Genomic DNA, 20,399 nt, shown 5'->3' with positions numbered 1-20,399 from the left:
TGGTGAGGTGGCATGCATGTGCGTGTTCTCACAGTGGTTTCAGGGAGTCAGTGGCAGCTTGTGACCAACCTCTGCTCAGAAGCTGATTATTTATTTCTTTTTCTTTTCCCTGAGGTTAATGTAAAGCTGTCATGAAAGGGTTGTTTTTTTTTCTCCTGAAGCCCGAATTGTTTGTTGAAATAGTGTAAGCAGAAGCAGACCCCTAGCGACATTTCCCCTCTGACTTGTGTATTAGACAGCCCAGATGAAATCTTGGGTCACCAGCAGATTGTGCTAAGGTTAATTGTTTTATTTCTCTTTCTGCCTGGGTCTGCTAGCAGCTTGGAAAGTTTGAAGTCACATCACATGCGTGTTTGGCAGAGAAAGGGACTGGGTTTGCTATTCTACTTGCCTGGTTCTTAACAAAAAACTCTATCAGTTGATACTTGAATTATGTCTTCAGCTTGATAAGCTGTCATGAGGGGGGTTGAGGAGATGGAGAGCCAAACCAGATCAACTCTGCAGTGTCTGACTCAGGAGAAGCTGTAAGTCTGGCCACTTCTTGTTGGCACCATGCATAGATTCTGTACTGAGGCTTTGTGTGTGCGACTATGCAGAGGGACTGAACTGTTTTCATTTTCTTCCTTTTTACTGAATTTCTGATCCTAATGGCTGGTTACTGAGCCCATTTGGAGAGGGTGAGTTCTAATCCCTCATTTACCCTACAGCCTCTTGCAAAAACCCAGCTGTTTACTGCAGACCTCTGACACAGGATCCTCCAATGCTTTCTCCCAGTACTGATGATATTAAATGCTATTTAACAAAAAGATTAGCCTCCATTCTGCTGCTGATGTTATGAGGTGATCTCACAGGGAGGTGGTTGTTGACTGTCAACCTACTAAAGATCTGAGTCCCACCAGAAATTAAGAGTAAGTCATAATGATTGCAGACTGAATGTCCTCCAAATGAATATATAGCATTTCAGTCATTAGGTCTATGGATGACTTGGGTGTTTCACTTCATCAGCTGTCTTGTAGCTTCAGAGTATTTTTAAAGAGAAGTTATTGGTAAACTGGAGGCTCCAAAACCTGTGATACTGAGACATGGAATGGATCAACCATGTCCTGTCCCCTCCATTCATCAAAATTAAGGGGAAACCTTAGCTGATGATGAATGAGACATTTTTTCCCCCCCACCTCCTTTGTGGTTTTAGAGTAGTCTTCCAAGCATAAAGTTGCTCCAAAATGCAGCATAACATTTTGAACTGATGGATGCTTATTTTGCTTTTGTAGAGGGGAGAGGAAAGTTTATTCAGGGCTAAAATCCTGCTGGTTGTCAAACATTTCACAGTATCACAGTATCACTTAGGTTGGAAAGGACCTCGAGGATCATCGAGTCCAACCTATCAACACAGACCCCATGCCTAGACCATGGCACCAAGTGCCACCTCCAATCTCCCCTTGAACGCCTCCAGGGTCGATGACTCAACCACCTCCCTGGGCAACCCATTCCAGTGATGACTGACTCGCTTGGTGAAGAACTTCCTCCTCACCTCGAGTCTAAACCTCCCCTGGCGCAGCTTGAGACTGTGTCCTCTTGTTCTGGTGCTGGTTGCCTGGGAGAAGAGGCCAACCCCTTCCTGGCTACAACCTCCCTTCAGGTAGTTGTAGAGGGCAATGAGGTCACCCCTGAGCCTCCTCTTCTCCAGGCTAAACAATCCCAGCTCCCTCAGCCTCTCCTCATAGGGCTTGTGTTCAAGGCCTCTCCCCAGCCTTGTTGCCCTTCTCTGGACACCTTCAAGTGTTTCGATGTCCTTCTTAAACTGAGGGGCCCAGAACTGGACACAGTACTCAAGGTGCGGCCTAACCAAAGCAGAGTCCAGGGGCACTATGACCTCCCTGCTCCTGCTGGCCACACTATTCCTAATGCAGGCCAGGATGCCATTGGCCCTCCTGGCCACCTGGGCACACTGCTGGCTCATGTTCAGGTGGCTGTCGATCAGCACCCCCAGGTCCCTCTCTGTTTGGGAGCTCTCCAGCCACTCTGACCCCAGCCTGTAGCTCTGCATGGGATTGCCGTAGCCAAAGTGCAGCCCTCGGCACTTGGACTTGTTGAATGCCATTTGGACTTGTTGAATGCCATTTATAACATGCCATTTATAACATGCACACACAATTCTGTTACTCTGATGTCACTCCAACGTTTCTGGTGGTTTGCATGTTCCTCCTGCACGTTTCTCCACCCTCTGCTGCCTTCCCATTTGGAAGTGAGAACTTTTGTTTTGCATGTTTAGCCAGGAGAAGGTTTGCATTGCAGAATTTACAAACATTGGAAGATGACAGAAAAGTGTCAGCACCAGAAAAGAGCTGTGCTCTTGCTTGGCAGAACAGCAGTGTGGATGAATAGGATGAAATACCTGAATTTCTTTGAAAAATTAAAAATCCAGTCACAGAATGAAGCTGCTCCACAGAATCACAACGTTAGGGGCTGGAAAGGACTTCAAAAGGTCATAGAATCAAAGAATCGTAGGATGGTCTGGGCTGGAAGGGACCTCCAAAGGTTATCCAGTCCAACCTCCCTGCAGTCAGCAGGGACATCCTCAACTAGCTCAGGCTGCCCAGGGCCTCACCTCGAATATCTCCAGGGAAGGAGCCTCAACCACCTCCCTGAGCAACTTGTTCCAGTGTTCATTTAGTTCAACCCCCCCTGCCAGAGCAGGATCACCTAGAGCAGAGGAGCTGACGTCTATAAATTTCACATGGGCAACTCCACTACCTGGAACAAGAGCAGAAGGTCAAGTCATTAAATTACAAATGCTTGTTAAGAATTTGTATAACCTGACACATAATTTCTGTACTTCAGGGCTGATTTAGAGAACTAGCAATAAAAGGGCTGGGGAAAAAAATCCCCTCGGTTTTCAATTGCCAGTGATGTGTAATTCAGCGCAGCCTACAGAGTCAGTAAATATGATGGCAAGGGTTTCACATGCAAAAAAAGCTGTGTTCAGCAAAAGGCATGTGCCTGGACTAGCCATCTTCTGATGGAAAATGGTGTGGTGTGGAGAGAGTTAAGGTGTGGTGGAGGAAACAACTTGTTGCTGCAGAGCAGTGAGGAGGCTGGTTGTGGAGCATTGCAGGAGTGGGAAGGTTGGAGAGCAGCCGTCCTCGTCGCACCTGGCTGGGGGTTTGTTCCACACTCGGCAGCATGAGGGATCAGATAGACCTGCTGGCCACTGTCACGCTTTTGGGAGTCCTGGAGCAAGGTAAATGTCTTTATCTAATGCTGGGTAGTATTCAGCTAATAAGATTGAACTTTGTGGGTCTTGAGTCCTGCATTTTGCTGAGAGTCTCTGTGGAGGGGAAGTTGCTTTTATCCAACACGGTCAAACGGTGTTTGGCCATTCATGCTGGAAATGCCATGCCTGAGGCTGTTCATTAATAGGGACTAAAATGATCACAAAACTCCAGGCCAGCATCCCACAGGAAATTACATTGAAGTTTTACTTTAAAAAAAAAAAAAAAACAACCCAATTTTGACAACCAAATGTCTTTAAAATGTTTTCTGTGGTTAAATTTGTGACTTGGAGTGGCTGGAGGAGGCCAAAATAAAGGCAGGTTCATGAATACACTGCCAAAGAGGTCAGTACCAGAAAATGGATTGTTGTATGCATATGGAAAAGAGCAGCAGGCACAATTGTACTTCTCCTCTGTGATCAATACCATCAGACAGCTTAGCTGCACAGAGCAGATGACAAAATGGAAACAGAAATGGGTAGTTTCAGATTGGATGTTAGGAAGAAGTTCTTCCCCATGAGGGTGGTGAGGCACTGGCACAGGTTGCCCAGGGAGGTGGTGGAAACCTGGAAGTTTTTAAGACCAGGCTGGATGTGGCTCTGGGCAACCTGCTCTAGTGTGAGGTGTCCCTGCCCATGGCAGGGGGGTTGGAACTGGCTGATCCTTGAGGTCCCTTCCAACCCTAACAATTCTATGAGCTGACAGCACACAGTAATTTGGAAACTAATGCAAGCCCTCCTGGTCAGAAATAGACACAGACATCTTCAAGGGAACTCAGTGATGTCTTGTGACTTAAATAGATGTGTTTGGTCATTGGAATGGGCTGTCCAGAGAGGTGGTGGAGTCACCATCACTGGAAGTATTTAAAAAGAGCCTGGATGAGGCACTTGGTGCCATGGTTTAGTTGATCAGATGGTGTTGGGTGATAGGTTGGACTTGATCTCCAAGGTCTTTTCCAACCTGGTTAATTCTGTATTCTGTAAGACAAGGAGATAGAGAGAGTGATCAGTGTGCAAAGACAACCTGAAAACTTCAATCATGGAAGCAGTGCTAAGCCCTTTTTGCTGGGAACCCCTCGGTGGCCAACCCCCAGGTAGCATTTTTGCCTCAGATGTATTTGTTTTAGGGGGACTTCAAGTATTTTTTTTAAAACTGTAGCCTTGGGCACTTTACTTCCCTGCTATGCAAACCATACATAGGTGTGAGGCCAGCAGCCCCACAGCAAGCACTGGCACCCTCCCACCTACCTTAGATTGGATAAGGGAGCCTCATTTCATGGTCTCTGCACAGGAGACCAAAGAGCAATTACAAGCTCCTAAGAGTTTCCTTTCTCTCCAGTAGTAAGAAGTAAGCATAATGGCAGCTGGATTCAGAGCTGTGCAGTAGCTTCTCTTGCATCTGTTACAGGCCATTCTGAGTGTGAATTACAGATCTGAGCTTTGGTCTGAGAAAGCAGAGCCCTGAAACACAGACCTGCGTGACACAGACACCCATCACGTCCTGGTGCTGGAGAAAATGTAATGGCTGAGCTCAGTGCAGTGTTGGTTGATTTTTAGTCTTAATTGTCTGGAAGCTCACAGGTTCTCCATTCTCTCAACTTTTTCTCCCTTTCAAATTTAATTATGCCCAGGTTAGCAAAGCTTTAGTGCTCAGTAGATATGTGCCCTTGCCCTCTGCTAAACCCTGTGCCAGAGAGCAGCACTATGCTGCCACAGTTGGGTTGGGGATTGTTTTTCCCCTCCTTTTTCTAAATGGCTTTCAAAGGAGATAAAGTGGATACAAGATCACTGCCTGTCAGTCCCCACAGAGCTTGTTCACCAGGTTCACTCCAACACAGCAGATTATCAGGCTGTAATTACGGCTCGACAAGTTTGTGGACATAATCAAATAGAGAACGAAGGTCTGGCTGATACCTCCACGGAGGAGCAAAGTGCAGGGAGAGCTCAGCCTGTGAGCCGTGGGGGAATCCACACAGGCATTTAACCTCCAGACAGGACCTGTAAAGAAACTAGTTTGAAAAGTTGTGTGAGGCAAATGGAGCTCTTCTTCCTAGAAGATGGTGTCAGGATGTTAGGAACAGGTTCTTTACCGCGAGGATGGTGGAACACTGGAACAGGTTTCCTGGGGAGGTGGTTGGGGGTCTGATCCCTGGAGATAGTCAAGGTGAGGCTCCAAAGGGCTCTGGGCAGCCTGATCTAGTTAAGGATGCCCCTGTTGACTGCACTGGATAATCTTTAGAGGTCCCTTCCAACCCAGACCATTCTATGATTCTATAAATCCATGCTGAGAAGGTCTATGCCATTAGGGTTGCTTTTAGAGGGTGATTCTGTATGCTTAATGCTTTACCTGTACCCCAGGTTAGAGCCACCCTCCAAAAAGCTCTTGCTCCCCTTGGGTGATTTTTTTGTTATCCATCCCTAAGCATCAGGGATCTGTTGCAGGACTTGTCAATATTTGCCTCACTATACAAACAAGATGGAAGCATAGAGTTGGTGGAGTGGTTGGGTCTAAAATTATTCTTCCCCTGCTCATAAGCCACAAGAACGCTACATTAGGAAGGGTGCAGGTGGCATGAAGCAGGATGAAGACCACTGCCCAGCATGGTCAGGCTTATGCCACAAGCTGGAGCTGCACATGAAGCAGTAACTTCACAGAATCATTATCTCTTGTTCTGTTGCTGGACACCACTGAAAAAATACTGGCCCCAGCCTCCTGACACCCATCCTTTAAGTATTTATAAGCACTGATAAGATCCCCCTCAGTCATCTCCTCTCCAGGCTAAAAAGCCCCAGGTCCCCTCAGCCTTTCTTCATAAGACAGATGGTGCAGTCCCCATAGCATCTTTGCAGCCGTTGCTGGACCCTCTGCAGGAGCTTCCTGTCCTTCTTGATCTGGGGAGCCCACAACTGGACACAATACTCCACATGAGGCCTCACCAGGGCAGGGTAGAAGAGGGGAGGAGAACCTCCCCTGAACTGCTTGCCACACTCTTCAGCTCTGTCTTTTTCTTGAGAGGTGACTGATGTGAGACCCTGAGAGTGGGAAGTAGCTGTGTAGGAGAGAGGTGCTTGTGTGATATGAAGAGGAGGCATCAGGATGGAGCACAGTGTCATCTTCTTTTCCCCAGCTGCTGCTGGATTGTCAGCTGTGTGCTCCTGCACTCCCAGCTGCCTGCTTTCAGCGGGGGTGCTGCGGTGCATCCTGCCAGATCTCAGGGGGTAGGACAACATCTTCACCCGCAACCATAATCAGGGGGGAAAAAGCAAACTTGTTCCTCCCTACCTTATCTTCCAGCACTTCTTGTGCCGGGCTGGGTGTCTGCACACAGTGTGGAAGACACTGGAAGGTGTGGATGTTCTTCTAGCAGTCTGTGTGTATTGAAATGGATGGCACGTTGTGTAACACACAGGCCATGCCATCACGCTAGTTGCACTTCTCATTCCCTGTTCTTTACATGTGCTCCGGTGCTCTTTTGCAGGCATGCATGGATCTGCATTGTCTTTAATCTTGCAACATCTGTCCCTGTTTTCCCTCCTCTCTCCTGCTGTTCTGCTCTTATCTCCTTTGTCAGAGAAAGACAGTCCAAAGGTCAGTCCCTGCAGCCTGGCTCCTTGTCTCTTTGTTCAGTGCTCTGGAAATGTTGCCATGGTAGAACCTTGTTAATTCAAGTGACTCACTTAGCAGCACGCTGCCACAGCCACCAAAGTCATTGTTTGTATCATTTAGTGCTCCCCAGGATGAAAAGTCTCATTTTTTTTCAATTAAGCCACCTAAATATCAACACTTGCAACCCCAACCATCACCCGTGGGAGCAAGAACTTTCATCAAAGAGTGACACAGTCCAGAGCTTCATGTCACCAAGTTTTCATCATTTTGAAGTGACTCTCCACGTCCCTTACAAACACACAAAGGAGTGATATAGCAGGTATGGAAGCAGTACCTTGGCCTGAACTTGGCACAGGCTGGCAGCAGCCTTTGGCAGCACATCTGCTCCTTGAACTGCTCTTCCAGGGGCAGAGTGGAAGAAATAATCCCTCCCTTCCCCATTTCCTTCTTTTGCCATGTTTATGAGCATCTCTAATTGATTTCAAGACACCCCAGTGCTTCACAGTTTGGATGCTGCTCTGTCACATGAGGCCATCCTCGTATAAAAGCTTCATGCCCACAACACCTTCCCATCAGGCAGGCTGAGGGTGTGCTGATGCTCCGAGTACAGACTGCAGGATTGCAATGGAATAATAATTCTGTGGTTGGACTGGGCGAGCTTTTGGGTGCATTGCTGACCTTCCTGCAGGGTTTGATCTGCTGGGGAGCAGCACCCAGGGCTCTGCTGCTGGGCATGAGGCTATGCAAAGTGCCAGGCAGCATGTGGGCTGTGTGGCACAGGCACTCTGTTGGCATAACCAAATCTGAATTTCAAGTCTGAGCGTGAAGTAAAGGCTACTTTTATTCCAGGCTGTGCAGGATGGCCCTGGACTATGAACCTAGACAGTATCAGCTCTTCTCTTCTAACCACTTGCTTGATTCCAGGCTGGATAAAGCTTGGCTACATGAAGCACTGCATTGTTCCTTTGTTGTTCTTTTTTCAGCCTACTTTGCACTGCAGGTGATCCATGCCCGGCGGAAGCACAAGATCTCCCCGCCAGAGACCACAGGGCACCCTGAATTTGAGCGGATCTTCAGAGCTCAGTAAGGCTTGGACTGCTTTCTGCTGTCTCCATCTAGATGTGGCTTGAGTCAAGGGTCCCTGCCGGGAGAGACTGAAGCCAGCCTCAAGTCACCTTTTCATTTGTTGCTACTCATTCTGGATGTTTAATTTTTTGTGATGCTTTATGGGCAGAGGTCTGAGTTTTGGTCAGCTGGAGTGCTCTGGCTGCAGTGTTTCTGTCCATCCATGACAATCCTTCCTGCATTGCAAGAGGCAGCCAAATGACCAACTAGTGGCTGTGTGGAAGAGGAGCTAAGCATTATAAGAAGTCGGGGAGGTGGTTGGAGTTGATGGTCTTAGAGGTCTTTTCCAACCTTAGTGATTCTATGATTCTAGTTTAGTATTAATGTTGGCTCCAAATTGACAGTAGCTGAAGCTGTGTTAACAACCTAATATTTCCTTGTAAGGCTTTGCTGTTGAGCTGAAGCAAAGGACCTTACCAGCAGACCCAGCTACAAGGATATTTTAGGTTTTTCCCCCTTTTTTTTTAAGCCATTGTCCCATGAATGTCTGCACTCACAGGCCCGTTCTGAGAGCCCCTTCTTTGTGCTCTGTTCCTATGGAGAAAGCAATGCTGGAGCTTAACTGGAAGTGTTCACAGATCCCTTAGGCTTCCAACAAGCACCAGATTCTGTCTTTCATCCTGGTTGTTCTGTTTCGTGGGTGATTGAAAGGAACTGGCTGGAGCTGGTTTGAAGGGTGGTTTGAGCGGGGCACTAAACCCCGAACAAAGCAGCTGCGTTTCCTTGCCAGCGTGCAGGAAACATTTGTGGAGTGACACAAACGCCCACTTTGGCCCTTCTGTGATGCGGTGAAAGGCCAGGCTGCCTGGGAAGCATCATCCTCTGCTGGCTGGGTAGCTGCCCATGGGGCTTTCAGCTGGGCTGTGCGTTAGCTGAGCCGTGCTGTGGACCACAGCATGCCAGGAAGGAGGCTTCAGTGGCCTCAGGTTTGAGAAGGTATTTCTTCCTTCTGTGGTGTTTTTTCACCTCCTCTGTTGTTTTCCCTGTGGAAAAGGATGCAAAAGGATAATTTGTTTTGATTAACAAAAATAATAAAGGAGGGAAAAGAGTCTTCATTACTCACTGGTGGAATCCTGACAGCCTCCCCTCGCTGAGGCTCAAACTGCATTCACAAAGTAAGGTTCTTCAGACTTCTTCCAGCTCCTAATCTGGCTCCACTGCCCAAAGCTTGATAAATGTTGGGTCAGATTTTAAATTCAATTCCATAGGGAACTATGGAATTGAGAAACAAAGCCACTGTCTTTGACAGCACAGCTCCTGCTCGTTTGTCATTTAAAGAACAAAGAAGGAAGAGAGCCTCGCTGCAGGTCTGATCACCTTCTGCTGAATTCCATCTTGGAGCATGACTTGTGTGACACCCAAGTCTGGGCTGTGCTCACCCAAGGGGAACTAAAAATGGGTGTATAAAGATAGGCTTTGAACTCTCACCTCTGCTTCTCTCCAGGGTGAATTGCTCAGAGTACTTTCCGATCTTCATCTCACTCCTCTGGGTTGCTGGAATCTTCTTCCATCAAGGTAAGGGGGAGGGGGAGGAATCCCAACCCCAAACCACACACACAACCTCCCAAATTAAACCCCATTGTGACTCAGGCACATCCTCTTTGTACCTCTGGGGCTGTAATCTGGGGAAAGCAAAGATGTGTTTCAGCCAGACAAACCGAGGAGTGCCCCAGCTCTAGCATCCATGAAGCTGCTGGTGGCAGCCAAGCCAGCCTTCTACCCAGGAGAGAGGCTTTGGTGGCATTGGCAGCCCTCTCTCCTTCACCAGATCCCGAATCCCCCCTCCCATCCTCCCATGTTGTTTCTGTTGGATAAGGTCAGGCTGGCACATGGTGCCAGGCAGCAGCAACCTGAAGCAGAGCTGCAACACGATACCCAAATCACTCCAACAGAACAAGAAACCATAACCCAAACAGTCATCCACCACCCATCCCATACCAAGGGGCAAGATGCGAGGAAGAACCTCAGGAGGGAGTGCTGCAAACTCAAGTCCCAGGGCAGCTCTGTGAGGCAGAGAAGTTCATTCTCCACAAGAAAAGGAAGGAAGAAACCCCAGTTAAACTCCCACAGCATTTTAAAGCCAAGTGCCTCTGTGTTTGGGTCTCAAGGCCATGCCTCATGCAGAGGGAAGTGAGGGTTTTGATGACTGAGCTGGGCTGCAGCTCTGGCAGCATCTGGGGAGTTCTGGCTCCACCAGGACTGGGCTTCTCTCTTCCCTGCAGGTCTGGCTGCAGTCTGTGGGCTGCTCTACCTCTACTCTCGCTTCAAGTACTTCCAGGGGTATGCTGTGGCTGCGCAGGAACGGTCAGTACCTGCCCAGGGCTGTGGGCAGCCCAAACCAACCTAGGGAGGCTGGGTGCAGGATGCAGCCCCTGGGTCAGCTTTTCTCCCCATGGGTGGGATTGGGTGCAGATTTGTATCACCTCCTTCTCTTCTTTTGTGCTTGCAGCCACACCACCTTTTCCCTGGCTCCATCTCAAAGGAGGGTAGGGGACCATATCCTGGGCTGCATCCCCAGCAGCATGGGCAGTGGGTCAAGGGAGGGGATTCAGCCCCGCTGCTCTGGTGAGGCCCCACTTGCAGTGCTGGGTTTAATTCTGGGGTCCTCAGTGCAGTAAAGACTTGGACCTGATGGAGTGGAGCCAGAGAAGGTACCCAAAATGGTCCAAGGGCTGGAACACTCCTGTGAGGAGCAGCTGGGAGAATTGAGACTGTTCAGCCTGGAGAAAAGAAGGCTCCAGGGAGACAATACTGTAGCCTTTGAGTACTTAAAGGGGTCTGTAAGAAAAGTGAGGACAACCTTTATAGCAGGGCCTGTTGCAACAATAGAAGGGGTGATGGCTTTAAACTAAAAGAGGGAGATTTAGACTAAATATAAGGAAGACATGTTTTACACTGAGGGTGGGGAGACATTGAGCCAGGTTGCCCAGAGAGGTGGTAGATGCTCTGTCCCTGGAAACATTCCAGGTCAGGATGGACAGGGCTCTGAGCAACCTGCTCTAGCTGGAGATGTCTCTGGTCCCTGCAGGGGGGGGTTGGACTAGATGGCTTTTAAAGATCCCTTCCAACCCAACCTGTAGTATGATTGTATAACCACAAGGTCCTGCCAGCATGTTTTGTGCCCCAGGCTGGCTGGCAGTGTCTGACACTGTCTTCTTCCCGTGCAGGTTGGGGCCTCTGTACGCCAGTGCCCGGCTGCTCTGGCTGCTGATCGGGCTGGCGGCGGCTGGGCTGCTGGCACACTTCCTGCTGACCCTCTCCTCTGCGGCAGCATGGCCCCTCCAGCTGCTCCGTGCCTGGTGAGAGGAGCTGTGCTCTCCCCAGGCTGACTGTTTGCCCTTGGCAGAGGTGAGGTGATCTGTATGGTATCTCTCCAGCTCGGTGTTCACCCCTGAAGGCAGGTGGATGCTGGCATTCCTGTTAGTGAAGCTCCACTCTGCACAGATCATTTCCCTTTTAGAAAGCAAATTCTGCCCTGGCTTCACTGCCAGGTTTTGTAGTGCTGTCTGCCCTAAAGCCTCTACCACCTTTGGCTCTCCCTGATGGAGCAGTGGATTGACTCCTGTGTTGTTGTAGGATCACACTGTGGCTATACAGAAAATAAATTCCTTTTCTCAGTAGAAACCACACGTGCTTGTGAAAGGTGCCTGGGGACTGGGTGTGAGACCATCCCAGCTGAGCAAACTGGGCTGCATGGGAGCAAGGCTGCTGTGATTAAAACAAACTTGAAAGGGTGGGTGAACTCCTCAAAACCAACCCAAATTCTGGGGAGATAAAAGGTTGACTCTACAGTACAAGTGCTGAAGCCTCTGTCTGGCATTGACCTGAATGACCCTGAGTTGGCCTCAGCCTCACTTATCATTGACTCAGCAGCAGGACTTTGCCCTTTCTCAGGATTTCAAGCCTCAGTGCAAAGTTGGGATCCACAGGTAACCAAGGCAGGCATGGAGCAGACAGCTCCTTGCTGAGCTGTACATGGGTAATAAATACAGACAGCAAAGGATTTTGCAGGAAAGACAACTGCTACACAATTGCTCCCTCAGGTGTTCAGGTGTCCAAGTGGCTTCCTTGCTCCCTGCCAAGCAAAGACCTGACCAGTCTTTTAATACCTGCTGAAGGCCACCGAGGCATAAAACAACCAGGGTCCCACTGGGCTGCTCTGAGTGCTTTTTCCCAGCGTGAACAATGCTCTGGGAGCGTTGGAAGGTGGTGAGAGCTGAGCAATGACTCTGATTTGGGCCTAGGGGCTACAAGCTGGTCCCTGGCAGGGGGAAAAAAGGGGCAGGCAAAGCCAGAGCAAGTGCCTCCCTCCTGTGAACGACTCTCATTGGCACACCAAAGGTTTAGATTTAGTTTTTATTACAGTGCACAGTATTTTATATATTTATAGAGAGAGATGTACTTGAAAAAATCAAATGTATCCCATAATAAAAAATACAGCACATTAAAGTAGTATTATGCATTCCAGTGTATAGCTGAAGAGACATTGGGATTTACACTAATCCCTACTAGTTCTGAACTGGGCTACTTCTGCCTTTTTTTCTTCTCCCAAAAAAAATTCACACCAACCAATAACTGCAATAGTCACTTAAAAAGATGTTTCTTCACTCAATCTCAAGGCTTGAAGACACTGGAGACTTCACTGTGAGTTAAGGGGCTGTGTTCAATGCTGGCAGGCACAGTGTGGTGTAGTTTATTGTTTTGTTTGTTTTCCCTGCCATACTTGTGGCTCCAACCCCTTGGGATTCCTTCCTCCTCTGCTGAAGGAGGGTCAGACTTCACCCTCACTTAATCCTCAGCTGTGGCCGGGACTTACTGCCTGGGCAAAGGCAAGGCAGACCTTGGTCCCTGGCCATCTCCATCCCAGCGTTCCTGCGGGGTCAGCTGGCAGGACTCAATGTAACCAAAGGCCCTTGCTCTGTCCCCAAATACAGCCAGAGCTTGCCCTGTCCTGGGCTGAAGGTGCTTTTTGTCCCCACTCTTGCTAAAGCTCATCCCGACCCCAGAGCGGCTGGAGCAGCAGCAGCGCAGCAGCCGTGCCCCCGTGAGGAGCCAAGGGGAGCACAGCCAGCCCTCTGCACGGGGTATTGGGTTTGCTTCTTGCTCTTCTTCTGGAGAAGATGATGTCCTGACCCCGGCAGCAGCGGTGGGGACGTCGGTGCCGGCCTGGCAGCCGGTTTGCCAAGGCCTGTCCTGGCAGCTGGCCTTGCGGCCGGGCAAGGCGCCGCGGGGAGGAGGGAGCAGGAGGGGAGGGCGCAGGACTGGGCATCCAGGCAGCTGTCCACCCTTCCTCAGGCCTGCTTCACTCCGCCTTTTTGATAAAAATCTGAAAGAAGAGAGGGCTGGGATGAGAGGGAAGTGGGTGCAGGCAGCGGGGGGACCCAGGCTGGGGGCTGGGCAGGGACACCCCCCTGGTGAGGCAGCCCAGCTCACCTCGCTCAGGATGATCCACACCGGGGAGTCGGTCTGGATGGACAGCCTGATGGCCTCCAGTGGCCCAAAGCTTGGGTCCACTTCACCTTCTGCAACACCCTTGGAGAAGGAACCTGGTGAAAAGAGCACAAGGGACATGGGGACAGTCCTCTGGCATCCAGCCCTCCCATCCTTGAGGGGGACCACAAGCAGCCCTCGCAGCCCACAGCTCCCTGACACAAGAGTGGCTGAAGCCCAGCAGCGTGGGTGCCAGTACAGGGCAAAGCGCTGCACTTACAGGAACAAGCAAAAACAGTAAAAATCAGAACAAAAGGGGGGAAATTTGGATACACATCACCGCTGTGCAAAAGGGAGGGGACAGGGTGGCCCAATGCTAGCCCTGTCCTGTAAGAAACAAATGTTGGTTCAGGATCCACACCACTGGGGGTAAATCTTAACAGCCACAGTCTCAGCCTGTTGCTATGTCCCAATATTTGGGTGTGATTTTTTTTGCTTTGCTTTTCTTTCTCTCTTTTGTTGTTGTTGTTGTTGTTGTTCAAAATGCAACTGGGAGAAGCCAGGCAGCATGCAGAGGAATGCTAAAATGGTAAAAAACTACAAGTGCCAGGGAATTGTTCTTTTATTTGTCTGTATTAAAGAAAGAAGAAATCTTAGCAGGGACACCAAGGCTTTATCACACACCAGTGGCTCCCCACACACTGCAATCACTTGTTCTTGTCCAAGGGCAGGACAAGCACTAAAACGAGCTCAGATGGCAGGAGACGAAGTGCAGGCTGGAAGTGGTGCAAGTACTGAGACAGGCTGTGGAGGGAAGAGTGTGAAGTTGCCCAGAGTGGAAGTTTATAACACCAGGTCAGGCAAATGGATAACCTGAGGAATTTGGTTGCAGCTCTGAGCAGGGACAGGCAGAAATGTAGAACTGGAAACCACCTGAGGGGGACACCTAGTCTAAGAGGGGAGGTGGGGCAGTGGAGGAGAGGAGACACTGACAAATCCTGTTCTAACCTGGCTCCTGGCAAGCAGAAATTACCCTTTGCCAAGCAAATAGCACCAGGTGCCTTGATTCACTCTAAGGTGAGAATGGGGACTCTGCTATCACACCCAGTGGGCAATTACCACCCTGCACCCTGCTTGTACCTATCTGGATGTAGCCATCTGGTGTCCTGCGGTATTTGACAACTGTGCCTCTTCCCTCCTGCAAGGCTTCCTTATCTGACTGCAGGCTCTGTGGAAAGGAAAAGAGCTTTGTGCAAGGCCAGCGAAAGAGCCACCCAAAAGCCCCAAGCAACAGCAACAACCCTGGAGCTACCCTTGCTAGCAGCCCCTGGCACCTTGCCCCACTGCCTGGCACCCTGAGCCTCATGCCCCAAACCAAGAAGATATTTGCTGCTCTCATGCTGCTGCTTCCACTGCACCATCCTGGCTCCATCCCTTCGCTGCAACTCTCCCACCCCTCTGAGCATCCCCTCTGCCGGTATGGAGGGCTCCATCCCTTCACTGCAACTCTCCCACCCCTCTGAGCATCCCCTCTGCAGGTATGGAGGGCTCCATCCCTTTGCTGCAACTCTCCCACCCCTCTGAGCATTCCCTCTGCAGGTATGGAGGGCTCCATCCCTTCGCTGCAACTCTCTCACCCCTCTGAGCATCCCTTCTGCAGGTATGGAGGGCTCCATCCCTTCACTGCAACTCTCCCACCCATCTGAGCATCCCTTCTGCAGGCAGGGATGGCTCTGACAGAGACTGCTTAGCGCAGCATCCCCCGCTCCTGAGGTGATACCACACCAGGCATGACCCCTGGTTCCCAGCCAGCGCCTCTCAAAGGCACTTGAGTCTTGTGAAGATTTTCCTGATGGCTTTGAGCAGTTCCCTTCTCTCAAACCTCTTTTGCCTCCCACTCCTCCCCCGCCTCCATTCTCAGCCCAACACTTACGTCAAATGGCAAAACCTCCACAGTGGTGTTGAAGAGTTTGTCTTCTGGGTGCTCGATGTTTCCGCTGCGGAAGAAGAACCTGTGACAGAGACCAGAGCCGTGGAAATCCAGGCTGAGCGACTGAGGAGATGATGGCTTTCACCCCAGCTGAACCACCAAACAGCTCAACCCCACAGGCACCTTCCCAAGAAGCCCACGGACACAGGGTTGGGAAGGAGACCTTCAGAGCCAGATTAGCTGCATCACGGACTGCTCACAAATGCAGGGAAGGAAAGGGGCCCAGCAAGCGTGGCCCCACCATAAAATGGCCAAGTTATACTCTCTACCCCCCCTGCCCCCAGATAAACACTGCTCTCTCCTCCTGGGCACCCAAGGAGATGGGCAAGGGATTCAGTATGAGCCAGGAGAGCAAAATGGAAGTGTTGCCACATGCTGCACACAGGTCCCCGCATCCCCGCCCGTCAGTGCTCCCCCAGGCACTGGCCTTTCGATGCGGAGTGGTTTGAAGAATCTGAATCTGATGAAGTCTCCAGCAGTGGGAGTGAAGGCCCAGAAGAAGTCCTCCCGCAGGTAAGCCTTCTCCAAGGTGAAGTGCTGGTAGGTTTTCAGGCTGGTGCTCACCTCTGCAGGAGGGTTGACGTGCTCTTTCCGCAGGGCCTGCTTGCCAAAATCCTTGTCCTTGGTGGGCACAATGCAAAAGGGAAATGTCATGAGCTGCTCGCACCCAGGAGGGGCTTCCGGCAACAAGGCACTGCCGGTACAGCACGGTACAGCAGCGTGAGGGCTGGAAGTGATATGGGCAATGGGTGACTGGCTCCCAGGACACAACTTCAGAGAAGCATCACTGCTCTGCACCCTGATCCAGCACCAAGGAGCCTTTCAAAAAATCCCTGCCCCTGGAGCTGTGCAAACAGTCCTTGTACCTGAGAAGGTGACTGGGAGGCTGGTGATAGGACAGGGTGACTGGAGTACATGGCCTGATGGGTGCCAGCTGTGATACCAGCTGGATTGAACCATCCATTTACCTGGGGACCAGACACAGGACTGAACACAGCCCAGGGCTGCCTGTCTCTGGATCCTGCACACACAGCTGTGGGAAGCCTGATTTTGTTGATGTTTAAACACACACAAACAATTTAAGCTCTTACACAGCAAGCTCGAGTTTGCCTAATGGCATATCCCAGGAGCAAGGAGGGAGTGGGAATGAAGTCGCTCCAACCCAGGAGTCATCTCCTCCAGGATTTTTCAGCAGATGCTTCGAAATCTCTTGCCCAGACCATGTTTGGCACTCTGGGTGGGTGGCCAGGACCAGTACCAAGGCTGAAAAGCTGGGAGTGGCTCGTGGCACATGTCTCTGCCATTCTGAGAAGCAGGAGCTACAAGAGCTCAGTGCGACTAATAAAACACAACATCTGTCACCGTCCCACCAGCTGCTGTCACTGATGTGCCTGCCCCATAAGCAACCAGTTGCTGGCCTGGCAGAAAGGCCAGCTGCAGCTTGAACAGGCAGCTGGTACTCACCTTCAGCTTCTGTATCTTCCCAGCCAAGGAGGAGTGGGTTCCCACGTGCTGGAAGAGTGAGGGCTTGAAGCGGATCCTCAGGTTTGCCTTCTGCCTGTCGCAGTGTTTCTGAAACGACACAACCCCCCTCTCCATCTCTGTGCCTCTCTGTGTGATTTTGGCTTGAATTTGGTGAGAGAGCTTTTAGCTGCGCTCTGGAGGGACCTGACTGTGACTCTCAGGCATTCACTCACAGGGCTCTGCTGGGCAGCTGGAGTGCCCAGGTCTGAGTGCCAAATTTCTCCTTGCCAAGCACAGCTTAGCAACCGCTGAGCAAATCTTCTCTTTGCTGTCAGGTAGAGACAGCCAGAGAATTTAGTTTCTCTTGTGCTTGCCTTCCTGGGAAAGCCTTTTCCCTACGACTCAGAGCTCAGGCTCGTCAATGTCTGAAGGTACAGTAAGTCCTGGGATGACTCAGAGCCTAAGTGAGGTGTGGGCTCTTTTCAGATGGGCAGAGTTTGCAGTTTCTTGGCAGGTGGGGGTAAGCAGAGGTATGGCACCTGCCACTGGCAAAGCTGTTTCTTTCTCATCCCACCATCTGTATAAACTTGGAGATGCAATGCTGATACAGTCAGTTATTTTCCATAGGGTGGAGGGAGACAGACCATGGAGAGGGAATAAAGGAGAAAGGGGAAAAACATTGGAGACAAGAACTCATGTTTTAAAAATAGTTCATTTCTCTCAGTTTGAGAGAGCAGGATTGAAACCCCTGGGTTAAAAACTGGAGGGAGAGGACATTTGTTTTCTGACCTTTGCTTTTTCCAGTAAAAGAAATGCAGGCACACCACTACCACCATCTGCTCTGGCAACCTCCCACCCAAGAGAAACCCCGGCAGAAATCCCACCACTGGGTGCTGTGTCACCAGCTGCCTGGCAGCAGGCTGGGCACAGTGAGCAAAGCCAGCCACACCGAGCCCCCAGCACAGGCTGCCTGCATGGACCAGGAGCTGGGACATTGCAGGCATGACCCCTGCAAGCTGCAGATAATCCTCTAACCCAGCTCACATTACATTAGAAAATTAAACCGAGCCATGCTAACCCCACTCCTTGCCAGCAACCCTAGACACAAGCCCATCAGGTCTAATGTCATTCTGGATGAGGAGAGGAAGAGGAGGAAGGGAGATGGAAGGAGCTGCAGCATCTCCTGCCTCCTCCTTCTCCCTTTTTCCACTTCTGCTAAAGAAGCATTTGCTGAAAACAGCGTTGTCTGTCAAGCCAGGAGGGGGAACGGCTCAGTCGGTGGTAAGAAGGTCATCCTTTCACACAGGTCTACCCCAGGTAAGTCTAAAATTAGTTTAAAAAGAAAGAGCAGGATCTATCCAGAAGAGGCAAGGCTCTTACCAAAAGCTCAGGTCAAACAAACTTCAAATCAAAAAGACAAATCCTTCCCACTACCAATTTGATTCTGCACCGTGGGACTTAGGAGGGAAAGCCATGTTTGAAAGGGCACTGTGCAGAGTTAATCATGCAAACAGTGAGGGAAGGGAGCCAGAAATCCACGTGGAAAGTAGGTTAATTTTTAAAAAGGCAACATGTTTTAGAGGTTTGCAGTTTCCCCTGCAAAAACCTTGGCTCCATCAGGTAGGAGAAGATGAGCAAAGGAGATGATGCTGTGCAGCAAGATCTGCCTTCAAGCAATGCTCAAGCTGAAGATTTTGAAGGAGAGGGCACAGAGAGCAGCAGCACTCCCAGCCTCCTACCACACTGGCATAGCACAGGGCTATGAGGGGCCAGGGGGCTGCTGGACAGGCCTGGGGACTGCTCTGTCACACCTGGACAATACGGTTTGAACTCAGAGGACACCGTGGACACAATCTCAGAGTGGTCCTGCTGCAGCTGGGGGACTGAAGCCGACATCATGGTCTCTGCCAGGGATGAGGCCAAATTAAACCACATCCTTGCCCCAGTTCTACAGAGCCCTGAGGATGCTCTGCCCCTCCAGCACATAAATGCAGGATTTATCCTCAGAGTGACCTCTTGCTCTGGGATTTGCCACCACAAAGCAGTTGTGGCCATGGAGTCTGTCCTAAGCGACCGGCTTCAAGCTCTGCAGGGGAACTGGGCTGCTCATTCTCTGCCAGGGGAGAAGGGTGAATGAGCCTATGAGTAAATACAATATGTTCAGAGAGGAGACAGGAGACTATGTGGTAGTGAGCTCATCTTACATTTGCTCTCACACACACTCCTCCCCTGCCCTTCCCACTGGCTTTAGCCCCTCGCTACTGCTGCCGCCAATAGGAGTTCAAGTGCACCCTCCCCAGGGCACAGGGGCTTCTGTGCTGTCATCTGCAAGGCTTCATGTAGACATGACTCTGCAAACGAGATGGCAGCATGAAAACAGAGCCACTTCACCTCCCTGCACTCTCCTAGAACCCCCAAGAAGAGCTCTGTGTGCTCTGGTTTCATTTTAGCACACTGTGCACGGCAGGCTGCCTCTTAGGTCATCCGGGGTGAGCTCCCTGGGCAGCCTGTGTGTGTGCTCCAGGCGGGTGCAGCACATCAGTCCAGAGCTAAAGGGTTACTCTGGGGTTACAGTAAATGAGTAGGGAACAGCTTCAGGGGGAAAAGCACACCGGGATGAAAAACAGCACAGAAGAAAGGGGAATGGCTACTCTCCTCGAGGACTGGAGGAGGAATGCCCTGGTAGTGCTTGGATGCAGAAATAATGCCTGTTCTGGCAGCTACAGAAGCCTGAACTCCCAGGTCTTTGCTTACACAATCTGCAAGGACCCCCTGGGGCACACTCCACAGGGACAGCACAGTTCCCTGCAAAGCCAGCTAGCACCAGAGCTCGCAGAAAAGATCTTCCAGAGCCACAGACCAAGCATACATTTGTGCACAGAACAGAAGGTTTCCTTTCAGCAGAGGTTGTTTACATACTGCATCCTTCTCAGGGTTGCAGACTTTCACCCAAAGGATGTGATCCAGCAGCCAGTCAATGGGTTTGTCCTTGTAGAACATCAGGATGAACTCCACAATCAAGCTCAGATCGAGAGACTTGAACATTTTCCCTACAGCACAACGAAAGAGAGAAGAGAGAGCAGCTGTGGATGTGTCCATCTCTCCCCATGAAGGAAAGAGCAGGCAGCTCTGGTTTACATACTGCTGGCACTGCTAATGCAGGTCTGGATTTAATATTCATTGCAGAATTGGAAAGCATTAGTGTCTCACAGGTCACAACAGTATCAAAAGGTCTGAAACTCTTCCATTCAGCAGGGAGAAATCAGGATGAAAAACATTCAGCCAGCTGCAGGACAGACCATTTCCTGCCCCCCAAACCTGCAAGACTTAAGCTGGACAAAACCTTGTCCAAAAAAACAGATCAAGCTGCTACTGCAACCATGTACTGCTGCTCCCAAAATAGTTCTGTGCTGATGTAAACTTCCTTTTGCACACTCTTAGGCAACTCCAAATCCCATCCAGGCTAAAAGCTACTGGTTACATCCAAGCTACTTGGCTGTTGACTGGGCCAC

General features: G+C 50.4%; 2 protein-coding genes across 2 annotated transcripts in view; one reads left to right on the top strand and one right to left on the bottom strand.

The window, feature by feature from the left end:
* The first annotated feature begins 3,116 nt into the window (after positions 1–3,116).
* On the top strand, positions 3,117–11,647 carry LOC137446005 (leukotriene C4 synthase-like). The gene is made up of 5 exons (XM_068148246.1): positions 3,117–3,241; positions 7,862–7,961; positions 9,448–9,518; positions 10,226–10,307; positions 11,171–11,647. The coding sequence occupies exons 1-5, from the start codon at positions 3,184–3,186 to the stop codon at positions 11,304–11,306; spliced, it is 447 nt and encodes a 148-aa protein (XP_068004347.1). The 5' UTR covers positions 3,117–3,183; the 3' UTR covers positions 11,307–11,647.
* A 698-nt stretch (positions 11,648–12,345) lies between these two features.
* Positions 12,346–20,399, bottom strand: part of MGAT4B (alpha-1,3-mannosyl-glycoprotein 4-beta-N-acetylglucosaminyltransferase B) — a 56,147-nt gene continuing 48,093 nt past the window's right edge. Inside the window, exons 9-15 of the mRNA XM_068162507.1 lie at positions 19,807–19,937; positions 16,888–16,995; positions 15,851–16,044; positions 15,367–15,445; positions 14,574–14,661; positions 13,437–13,549; positions 12,346–13,329 (exon numbers count right to left, since the gene is read on the bottom strand). Coding sequence (XP_068018608.1) covers positions 13,306–13,329; positions 13,437–13,549; positions 14,574–14,661; positions 15,367–15,445; positions 15,851–16,044; positions 16,888–16,995; positions 19,807–19,937 — 737 coding nt within the window. The 3' untranslated portion in view covers positions 12,346–13,305. The remainder of the gene's footprint in view (positions 13,330–13,436; positions 13,550–14,573; positions 14,662–15,366; positions 15,446–15,850; positions 16,045–16,887; positions 16,996–19,806; positions 19,938–20,399) is intronic.

The sequence above is a fragment of the Melanerpes formicivorus genome, unplaced genomic scaffold, assembly GCF_026170545.1.
Source record: "Melanerpes formicivorus ecotype bairdi unplaced genomic scaffold, bMelFor1.0.p_v2 SCAF_2, whole genome shotgun sequence".
NCBI classification, from domain to species: domain Eukaryota; kingdom Metazoa; phylum Chordata; class Aves; order Piciformes; family Picidae; genus Melanerpes; species Melanerpes formicivorus.
This window is presented reverse-complemented; position numbering and strand designations above follow the sequence as displayed.

What these genes read in the sequence shown, in the direction of transcription:
- LOC137446005 (XM_068148246.1), top strand. Translation starts at nt 3,184, where the DNA reads ATGAGGGATCAGATAGACCTGCTGGCCACTGTCACGCTTTTGGGAGTC. An exon ending in TTTGGGAGTCCTGGAGCAAG is followed by an intron (nt 3,242 to 7,861) that starts GTAAATGTCTTT and finishes TTCTTTTTTCAG; the next exon opens with CCTACTTTGCACTGCAGGTG. An exon ending in GAGCGGATCTTCAGAGCTCA is followed by an intron (nt 7,962 to 9,447) that starts GTAAGGCTTGGA and finishes GCTTCTCTCCAG; the next exon opens with GGTGAATTGCTCAGAGTACT.